Source organism: Zingiber officinale, chromosome 2B (assembly GCF_018446385.1).
Source record: "Zingiber officinale cultivar Zhangliang chromosome 2B, Zo_v1.1, whole genome shotgun sequence".
Classification (NCBI taxonomy): Eukaryota; Viridiplantae; Streptophyta; class Magnoliopsida; order Zingiberales; family Zingiberaceae; genus Zingiber; species Zingiber officinale.
The window spans coordinates 74159897-74171244 of record NC_055989.1 but is presented as its reverse complement, the minus strand read 5'-3'; the positions used below and the strand labels follow the sequence as shown (position 1 = coordinate 74171244).

The 11348-nt window shown below is 48.2% G+C and overlaps 1 protein-coding gene across 1 annotated transcript; it reads right to left on the bottom strand.

Annotated features, from left to right (window-relative positions):
• Positions 1-10101: 10101 nt before the first annotated feature.
• On the bottom strand, positions 10102-11109 carry LOC122048351 (extensin-like). The gene has a single exon (XM_042609929.1). It carries the CDS (start codon positions 11107-11109, stop codon positions 10102-10104), a length of 1008 nt encoding a protein of 335 aa, XP_042465863.1.
• Between the last annotated feature and the right edge of the window lie 239 nt (positions 11110-11348).

Sequence of the window (11348 nt, the reverse complement as noted above, 5' to 3'; positions counted from 1 at the left end):
GGACTTCTTCTTCGAAAGTTGAGCATCTCTCAACCTCGGAGTCCTCCTCTTGATCTTGCTCCAATGAGTCACCCTCTTTGGATTTTTCTTGGCTTGGTACAGTGGAGGGGATTTCATGAGTCTTTGCCAATTTGCTCCATAACTCTTTGGCATCTTCAAAATCTCCAATTTGCTCCAAGATGTTGCTTGGCAATAAGTTGACCAAAAGCTTGGTCACTTTGTCATTGGCCTCACATCTTTGGAGTTGCTCCTTACTCCATTTGCTTTTCTTGAGGACTTTGCCCTTGGAATTCTTTGGAGCTTCGAAACCTTCCATGAGAGCAAACCATTGCTCTATCTCCATCATCAAGAAATTTTCGATTCTTGATCTCCAAGAATCGAAGCTTGTCATTGTGTACGGTGGAGCCACCCTTGTGTCAAATCCAAGTCCATCTTGGAATTGCATCTTGAAGTTGAGCTTCTTGAATTCTTTGACTTTGATGAATTTGCTCCAACTTCTTCACCCTCTAGCTTTGCTTGTTAAATTTGCCCCTTCCAGCGATGATTCCGGTGAAGAGCGACCTTGCTCTGATACCACTTGTTGGGACCGAAAAGTAGCTAGAGGGGGGGGGGGGGGGGAATAGCTCGTCGCGTGCTTCGTGGTTGGCGTTGCTTGTTTCTTCAAAGATGTGCAGCAGAAATGTACAAGAAACAAAATATAACGCTAACAAATGGATTTTACTTGGTATCCACCTCACAAGAGGTGACTAATCTAAGGATCCACACACTCACGCACCCTCCACTATGAAACACACTCCTCTACGGTAACTACCGAAGGCGGAGAAGCCTTTACAAACTCTCAATACAAGAAGAAAGGAAAGGATATGAAATACAAGCAAAAGCTTACAATAAACCCTAACCCTAACTTCTCTTCTTGCTTTTGATCCGCCTCTTGACTTGGAAGAACCTCCAAGAATCTTCAAGAACCCGCAATCTGAACTTGAGAGATAGCTGTGGAGTCGCTGGTGAAGATTGGAGATGAATCGTGTAAATCCTGCTGAAGGAAACGCTCGCCTGCAGCTAAATACGACGCCAACGGTCGGATCCCGATCGATTGGATTGCTCCCAATCGATGGGGGAGACTTTGGATCGATCAACCGATCAATCCAGAGCGACTCTGTGCTCTCTGGAATAGCCTAGATCGATCGGCTGATCGATCCAGGGCTTATCGCACACAAACAGCAGCTCCCAATCGATCCACTGATCGATTGGGACCTCTGGATCGATCCACAGATCGATCCAAAGGTATTCTGTTCGTGGGGACTCACCCGATCGATCAGCCGATCGATTGGGCATGATCCAATCGATCGGCTGATCGATCCAGATCTGCTAGATCGATCGGTTAATCGATCCAGATCTGCTGGATCAATCGGCTGATCAATCCAGATCTTGGTTCTTGCCCAAAAGCAAGTCCAAAGCCCCCTAAACCAACATCTAGTCAACCATGACTTGTTAGTATATAAAACCTAGCATCCGGTCACCCTTGACCAGCTAGGACTCTCTCACCAAGTGTCTGGTCAATCCCTTTGACCCACTTGGACTTTTCTCCTCTTGCCAAGTATCCGGTCAATTCCTTTGACCTACTTGGACTTTCACTAGATGTTTGGTCAACCTTGACCCATCTGGATTTCCCCGTGCCTGGCTTCACTCACTAGGACTTCCCTTCTGCCTAGCTTCACTCACTAGGATTTCTCTTCTGCTTGGCTTCACTCACCAGGACTTTCACCTAGCTTCACTCACTAGGATTTCCTCACTGCCTAGCTTCACTCACCAGGACTTCCCTTCTGCCTAGCTTCACTCACTAGGACTTCTCTTATGCCTGGCTTCACTCACCAGGTCTTTCACCTAGCTTCACTCACTAGGATTTTCACCTGGCTTCACTTACCAGGATTTTCCAGTCAAGTATCCGGTCAACCTTGACCTACTTGACTCTCCATCATAATCTCCACACATGAACAATTGCACCTGCAATCTCCATGTGTTGTCAACATGTATTGTCAACATGTATTGTCAAACCATCAAAACATAAACATTAAGACTTGAGCTTGACTCACTTCAAGCCCAGTCAAACAGGTCAACCTTGACCTAGGGAATATTGCACCAACAAAGGTTACGAAGGTTAGAAGTCAAGCCGACGTGGAGGTCAGAAGTCCAGCCTCCGTGGCCGGTCAGAAGTCAAGCTTACGTGGAGGCCCGAAGTCAAGTTTTGCATGGCCAGGGTCAGAGTCTCAGCTGACGAGGCGAGTCGGACAATAGCCGGCCTCGATAGTGATCAAGAATTGGGCCCACGGGTCAGATACAGTTGAGAACTGAACCCACAGGCCGGGTACAGCTGAAAGCTGGACCTACAGGCCAGGCATAGTTGAGGAGGAGGCCCACAGGCCAGATAGAGACGCAAAAGGAAAAGCCTCGGGCGAAACCCAGAAGGTCAGGATACAGACCTGGCGTACAGGTCGGGACGTACAAGCCATGGATAACAGTAAATAGAAGCATGTCGGGATACAGACCTGGCCTACAGGTCGGGACGTACAAGCCATGGATAACAGTAAACAGAAGCATGTCGGGATACAGACCTGGAGTACAGGTCGGGACGTACAGGTCATGGATAACAATAGACAGAAGTAGGTCGGGACGTACAAGCCATGGATAACAGTAGGCAGAAGTAGGTTGGGACATAGACCTAGCGTACAGGTCGGGACGTACACGCCATGGATAACGACAAATACAGGTCGGGACACAGACCTAGCATACAGGTCGGGACGTACACGCCATGGATAATGACAGATACAGGTCAGGATACAGACCTGGCGTACAGGTCGAGACGTATAGGTCATGGATAACAGTAGACATAAGCAGGTCGGGACATAGCTCTAGCGTACAGGTCGGGACGTACAAGTCATGGATAACAGTAGACAGAAGCAAGTCGGGACATAGACCTAGCATACAGGATGGGATGTACACGCCATGGATAACGACAGATACAGGTCGGGATACAGACCTGGCATACAGGTCGGGACGTACAGGTCATGGATAACAGTAGACAGAAGTAGGTCGGGACACAGCTCTAGCGTACAGGTCAGAACGTACAGGCCATGGATAACAGCTGACAAAGGCAGGTCGGGATACAAGCCTAACGCACAGATCGGGATATATGAACCACAAATAACAACATATAGAAGCAAGTCAGAGTACAGATCTCGGAATACAGACCCAGCGTGAAGGCACTACAGGACAAACAAGCCAAAGAATTGTAACCGCTTGTCAGAGACTGTCAGAGAATAATCAATGTGTCAGGGAATATGCTAACAGTCGGGGCTCACTACGCCTTTAGTTTTGCCGCCGGCCTATTAAGAAGAGTCACATGTTAATCACCGCTAGACAAAGCCTGACAGCCGACATTCCCTGACACTCGCCAGGTCCCAGAAACATCCGTTGCAGTATAAAAAGGGATGTTTTGTCCCTTGTGTAGGTACGCTCACTCGTCATTTCTCACTAGTCTTTACTTTTCATCCTTTCTCTGTGTTTCTGGGGAAAAAAATACCTGACTTGAGCGTCGGAGGACCTGACCCGTGGACTTTTTCCCTGGTTTCTGGTCTCTAACGACTCGTGGGATCATCTAAGTGTGCGCAGAGCCGCAGTGTCATCGTCCTGGTTATCTTCCTTTGTCAACCACCCGTGTGAACCTTTCTGGAGGGTGCCAGATAGATCCGACGCCGCAGCGACTTTTCGTCAACTTCCAGTACATCAAGGTCCGCCTCCATCCGACTCAGCTTCCAGACGGGATTAAATTTAGCGTTGTCTGTGGGAACATAATAACCTGTTCCAAAACGTGAAGATGGAGGAGTCTGGTCGCATCAATGTCACCATGACCACCGGAGAATACGAACTCTTCAAGGAGGCCAAGAGGTGAGCAGCCTCCGAGAAGCAATCGACTGCCTCTCGACCACGCCAAGCTCCTATTGAAGCTTCCAAAGAACCCCTTCCTATCTCAGATCGGGGCTCTAAGAGAAAACAGCCTGAGGCATTTCCTCAGGTTCCTTATCGTGAGCCCGGCGTGGGGTATGATCAGCTAGAAACCCAAGGCCACAGCCTTAAGAAAGAACAGCAGCAAGTCTCCATGGCTGAAAGTTCCTTGCCCAGAGATTCGAAGAAAGGGAAGGCTCTCATCATACCGGAAGTGTTCCCAGAAGACCCGGATGAGAGAGTATCATTCTCGGCCAGGATTTTAAATGAAAGATTGCCCAAGGGATACAGGGCCCCATCGATCAGAGAGTATGACGGGAGCAAAGACCCGGAAGAGCATTTACGCAAGTTTAAAAATGCAGCCCTGCTGCACCAATACAGTGATGCTGTCAAGTGTCGAGTTTTCTTGAACACTTTAGCTGGCTCAGTGTTAAAGTGGTTTGATGGGCTACCTCAAGGATCCATCACCTATTTTTTGGACTTCAAGACGGCCTTCCTGCGTCGCTTTGCTAGCAGTAAGAAATATCAGAAGACGAATCACTGTCTTTTCGCTCTTAAGCAAGGGCCGACCGAGCCCTTAAGAAGTTATATCAACCGCTTCAATCAAGTGGCCCAGGATGTCTCCACCGCCACTTTGGAGATTCTGATGAGCACATTCTCTCATGGATTAGGGGAAGGAGAATTCTTCAGGGATCTCATCAAAAATCTCGCTTGGAATTTTGATGAGATGGTGGAAAAAATTGCCTGCTACATCAAAGTAGAAGAAGCACAGGCGGCCCGGAGGAAAGCCGAGAGACCACCTCCACCTACCAATAAACCAAAAAGAAGGGTGCCTCAACCACCTCCTCAACCTCTGCCGCGTGCTCGGGAAGCCAGACCTACTTTCCATCCCGGGCCGGAGGTCAGACCAGCCCCCCGAGTCGCAGCCGTGCATGCTCCCCGACCTGGACCATGGAACACTCGATATTGCACTTATCATCGGTTTCGCACTCATGATACTAATCACTGTTTCCAGTTTGTTCAGGATTTCAAGCGGGCTATCGAGTTAGGCTTACCACCGCCCGAGCTAGCCCCTCAAGTGCTCAAGATGATGGAAGAGCAACGAACCGCGGCTGGACAGGTCGGGCAACCCCGCCCTGACCTAGCAGGACCCAGTACTCATCAACTTGGTCAGGGGAAAGAGCCAGAAGGAGCGCAGGAAGCCGAGAATAGAGGCAACGCCGCCGTCCGAGAGATTGGTATGATCTCTGGAGGGCTAACTGATGGAGATTCGGGAAGAGCGCGCAAGTCACATGTGTGTCGCTTGGAGGTTCATACTGTGGGATGCAGCTAGGAGTAGGCTTCTGGCCCTGTTATCAGCTTTGAGTCGGCAGACCTAGAAGGTCTGGAGCTGCCTCATGATGATGCCCTTATCATCAAAGCTATCATCGCCAATAACCGAGTGGCTCGGGTTTTCGTTGACACCGGGAGCTCGGTCAATATTCTGTTCAGAACTGCATTCGAGGAGATGCAGATCGATGCCACTGAACTTTAGCCTGTGGCTATGTCTCTATATGGATTTACAGGCAATGAGGTGAAGCCAATGGGTCAGATTAAACTGGCAATATCCCTGGGCACCGAGCCATTGGTGCGCATACGGAGGAGTACTTTTATAGTAGTAGACTCCCCCTCCTCTTATAATGTCATTTTGGGAAGGCCCGCTCTGCATGAATTTAGGGCTACTGTTTCGACCTTCCATCAGAAAATCAAATTTCCCATTGGCGAGCAGGTCGGCAAAGTTAAAGGAGAGCAGGGGGTCTCTCGCCGGTGCTATATTGATATGATCCGGGTGGAGGCTCGAAAAAATCAAAGGTTTCAAGATGGAGGCGTCCATGCTGTTCAAGAAGAGCCTTCGCCCATGGCTGAAGAACTCATCCCCTAGGAGGAGGTGCAACTATACGCTGAGCGTCCTGAGAGTCTAACTCGCTTGGCAAGCGACCTTCCTTCTCCTCTCAAGGAAGAGTTAGTCCAATGTTTGATCCATAACTAGGATGTCTTCGCCTGGTCTACAGAGGAGTTACCTAGGGTCAGGCCGGAAGTAGTCGAGCATAAGTTACATTTACTACCAGATTCCCAACCTGTCAAGCAAAAGAAAAGAAACTTCTCAGCCGACCAGAACAAAATAATCAGAGTTGATGTGGATCAGCTCAGGAAGGTAGGCCATGTTCGAGAAGTGCAGTTCTCATCCTGGCTTCCTAATGTGGTCTTAGTGAAAAAGCCCAACAATAAGTGGAGAGTATGCATAGACTTCCGAGACCACAACAGAGCTAGCCCCAAGGATTGCTATCCTCTGCCCCAGATCAATCAGATGGTGGATTCCACTACCGGCTGCAAGAGGATCTGCATGCTGGATGCATACCAGGGGTATCATCAGATACCTTTAGTGGTGGAGGACCAAGAAAAGGTTAGCTTCATTACGGCTGATGATACCTTCTGTTATACTGTCATGCCCTTCGGTCTCAGGAACGCAAGAGCCATATACCAAAGAATGATGGACAAAATCTTCCGGGAACAGATCGGGCGCAATGTGGAGGTTTATGTGGATGACATACTCATCAAGTCCCCTTTAGCTGTGAACCTGATCAGGGATGCAGAAGAGACCTGCAAGACTCTCCGACAATATGGGATGAAGCTGAACCCCTTGAAATGCCTGTTTGGGGCTAAAGGAGGAAAATTCTTGGGCTACTTGGTGACCGAGCGGGGAATAGAAGCTAATCCAGAAAAAGTTCGGGCGCTACGTGATATGCAACCTCCCCAGAATTTGAAGGAACTCAGAAGCTGGTCGACAGAATAACAGCACTGTCAAGATTCATTTCTAGATCTACAGACCGGGCCGCTCCTTTCTTTAAAGTGCTTAGGAAGGCCTCCAAATTCCAATGGGATGAAGACTGTACCCGAGCTTTTGAGGAGCTGAAGAAGTATTTGGAGGCTTTGCCATCTTTATTCAAGCCAGTTGTTGGGGAACCCTTATGGGTCTACTTATCTGCCACCCCCGAGACCGTAGGGGTTGTGCTTGTTAAGGAATATGATAATATACAACGACCAGTGTATTTCTTCAATCATCTATTAAAAGGGGTCGAGTCTCGATACTCGCCCTCGAGAAGTTGGTTTATGGATTGGTCCTTATGGCTCGGCGGTTAAGACCTTACTTCTTAGCACATCCTATCACAGTTTTGACCAATAGCACCATGGGGAGAGCTCTGACTAATGTAGAAGTTTAGGTCGGTTTATCAAGTGGGCGACAGAGTTGGGGGAATACGATATACAATATCAGCACCGCATAGCCATTAAGGCGCAGGCCTTAGCAGATTTCTTAACAGAAATTCATCAGACCAACTCTGAAGAAACCTGGAAGGTCTATGTGGATGGATCAGCAAATCACCAAGGAAGCGGGGTCGGGGTCTTATTGATATCTCCCCAAGGGGATATACTCCAATTGGTTGTTCAATTGAATTTCCGAGCCACCAACAATGAAATAGAATACGAGGCTTTGTTGGCAGGACTGCAAGCAGCCCGACATGTAGGGGTAGCTCGGGTAATCATTTATTCAGATTCCCAGCTAGTAACTCAGCAAGTGACTGACAACTTTATGATAAATTGTGATAAATTACAAGTATACCGGGAAGCTTATGAGAAGATAAAAGAGGAATTTGTAGAAATCACAATAACCAAAATCCCCAGGGCAGAGAATGAGAAGGCAGATGAGCTAGTAAAGATGGCCAGTTCCTTACCACTTGGGTGTTGGACCGGTCAATGGCACAAACTTTCCTTATAGCTCAGATAGATCTGCAAAACAATAGGGAAACAACTATTGATTGGCGGACGCCCATGATCAACTATCTTAGGCAGGGTATCTTACCGACCGACCCAGAAGAATCACGGCTGGTCAGGAAGCAAGCCCATGATTATGTCATGATCGGGGATCAGCTCTATAAGAGGTCCTTCTCTAGACCCTTACTCAAATGCTTGGATATGGAGGAGGTCGACCAGGCCTTGCGAGAAATACATCTGGGATGCTATAGCAGTCATGTAGGCGGTCGGACATTATCCCACAAGGTACTTCTGGCCGGGTATTTCTGACCTACTTTACAGAGGGATGCTCACAAGCTGGTAAATACCTGCCTGCCCTGCCAGAAACATCAAAATTTAACACATCAACCAACGGCTCTGCTGAGAACATCTATAGTCTTTTGTCTTTTTTATCAATGGGGCATGGATATTGTGGGACCATTTCCGATGGCTCCGGGTCAGAGACGTTTCTTATTGGTGGCGGTGGTTTTTTTCTCTAAGTGGGTCGAAGCAGAGGCCCTGGCCAGGATCATAGAAGATGCGGGCATCCAGTTTCTGTGGAAGAATATTCTCTGCAGGTTCGGCATTCTGCATAAATTGGTATCAGACAATGGGAGGCAATTTCAGGGGCAAAAAATTCAGGCCTGGTGTAAGGGATTTGACATCACGCAAGCCTTCACTTCAGTAGCATACCCGCAAAGCAATGGTCAGATCGAGGTGGTTAATCGAGAAATCATGCGAGATTTGAAGGTTAAGTTGGATCATGTGGGAGGCAACTGGGTGGAAGAGTTGTCAAGCATTCTATGGGCCTATCATACAACACCCCGAGAAAGTACTGGTCTGACACCATTCCATCTGGTTTATGGCAACGAAGCGGTAGTACCCATAGAAATTGGAGTGCCATCAGGCAGGAGGACATTATACGATGAAGGAAACGCAGAGCGGTGGTTGGCTGAACTGGATCTCATTAGTGAAACCCGTGACAGAACGACGGCTCGGCTGGAGGCCTATCAACAAAGAATGAGGCAAAATTATAATAGAAGAGTGATTCCTAGATTCTTCGGGGAAGGATATCTGATCTGGAAGCAAGTTAAGCCTATGGGAGATGTGGCCAAGTTAACACCGCAGCGGGATGGACCCTACAAAGTTATCAAGAAATTATCGTTCGGAGCTTATTATTTATAAGATAACCAGGGCAAGAAGCTAGACCGACCGTGGAGCACTAACTACTTGCTGCCTTACCGAGTCTAAAGAGTCATATAAAGAAGAAGAAATCGGGCTGACAAATGTTTGACAGGTCGGGATAGCAGGATGGGGTTAAAGGTAGACCAGATAGTTCGGTAAGAGGATATGTTAAAGTGGGAATTATATATCCTAGTATTTTTTTCAACAGATTAAGAAATTTTAGCAAAGTAAACCTCAAAGTACAAATGGATATGAATTAAGAAAAGAAATGAAGTATTTCACAGAAAGTCTTTAAGTTACAGGCAGTGAATAAGTATCATTTGAAAGGAGCAAAAATATCATCCGAGATCTCTTTAAGGATCCGGTCGTGATCTAAAAATTCAAGAGGAGGAGCTGATTTCAAGTAGCTCTGTTCATAAAGTTGTCGTAGAGCCCCGGCCGCACCATATATAATAGATGTAGAGAAACGCTGTCCTGCTTGTATACAAAACTCTAGGGAACACAAGTACAAAGCGCGACTCTGTTGACAGCGATCATTCTCTCCTTCCTTATAGATGGCTAGGGCTGTAGATACTCCTTCAGCAGTAGCCCGGGCCTAAGCTAGTTCAGTCCGGGCTGTCAGAAGTTCTGCTGCTTGAGATGTTAATTGGGTTGTCTAGGATTTTAATTTCTTGTCCTGTTCTTGTGCTAAGGTTTCGGTAGCACATAGCTTCTGGGTCAGCTGGTCAACGACTCGTTGATGCACCAAAGTTTGTTGATCCATACGTTGCTGGTGCACGACGTTGACCAGACTTTTTTCTTCCTTAAGGCCTTTAAGCTCATGGTTAGCTAGCGCCAAGGATACTTCCAGATAGTTCTTCTTTTTGGTCAGATCCTTTATTTCGGCTCTCAGGGCCTGACTAGCTTGCATCGGGTTATTTAATTGCAGCTCCAGTTCAGCAACCTTATCCCGTAGCATCTTATTTTGGTGATGAACAACATGGAAGGATTGGTTTATTATTAGGGACTCTGCACAGGCCTAGAACATAAAGGAAACATCTGATAAAAATGGGGAGGATAATAGCTATGGTAATCAATCATGGAAGCTTACCTTGATATACAGCTCAGAGAATCTATCCATCTGGGCAGGGGCGGCAAGAGTTCCATCTGATGCATACTTTCTTCCCACAAAGTGGTCAAGCGATCTTTCATTGTCAAGGAGCTGGTGGGAACATCTCGCCGAGACTGTAACCCAGCTTCAAAAGGAGTAGTGGTACGATAATAGAGAGGAACAGATGGTGGTGGTTGGAAAGGCCCAGCAACGGAGCTAGAAGGCCTAGCAGCTGACCCAGAAGGAACTGAGGGAGGCACCTGAGAAGGTTCTGGCGGTGAAGTAGCTGGTGAAGGGCGATGCGAGGGGCCAGCTTCACTGCTCTGATGCTGCTGCGATGTGGAAGGTTGAGCTGGCGGAGGCTCAAACGAAACCGCGGATGGAGCAGGGGGAACCTCTGTTTGGCTCAGGACAAGAGTCGGGGTTGCAATAGGAGGCGAAGGAGAAGTGGTGGTTGCAGTAGGAGGCGGAGGAGGAATAGTGGAAGGGCCCGAGTCTGGTATAGGATCGGGGGCCCTATGGCGAAGTCTCTGAGCCAACGGCTGGTCATCCGAATCAGAATTATCGGAAGGTAGCCGAACCCTACACCGAGAAGAAGAAGGGGCATCCCGGCTTAGGCAGTCATTCACAGAACATGCTTGACGGGCCGCTTGGGAAGCTTCTCTGAAGGCAGGGCTGGCGTAAGGTACGTTGACTGATCTTTGACCGAGGCCACAACCAGGGATATAAGTAGTTCGGGGAGGATTAATTGATTGAAGAGGCGTCAGGGTGAGGGGTCGGGCAGTAGGCGGGGCCCGGGGATGAACAGGGGTGACAGGCCGGGATGGACGTGCCGTCCTGGGATGAACGGGACGAGTGAAGGAGGCAAGTCGGACAGTAGATGCAGCTCGGCGAGGAAGACGGGGTCGAGGATTTGCAGGGGAAGCCACACCGACGGAGGTCGAAGACGAGTAGGGGAGCAATCTTCTTTGTAAAATAACTCGACCACGCCTCATTAGTTCCATGTCACTTAGAGGAAGAGGGTGAACTTCTGAAGCATGAGTTAAGACCTCAGCTGTACAAGATAGAGTAGGAGGTCAACTGCAGTAAGAAAAATAAAATGCATGAAGTTAGAAGAGAACTAAAAGAGAAGCTTATCTAGGGAATGAGGCGTCTTAGGAGTAAGATAGCTCAGGCAAAAATAGGATAGTACTTCCTTAGATAATAAACGCGTCAAGTTCAGTTGCCATCCTGCCAAGCGAGA

Bases quoted from the DNA above. Each gene is read 5' to 3' on its own strand.
- LOC122048351 (XM_042609929.1), bottom strand. From the start codon at position 11,109: ATGGAACTAATGAGGCGTGGTCGAGTTATTTTACAAAGAAGATTGCTC.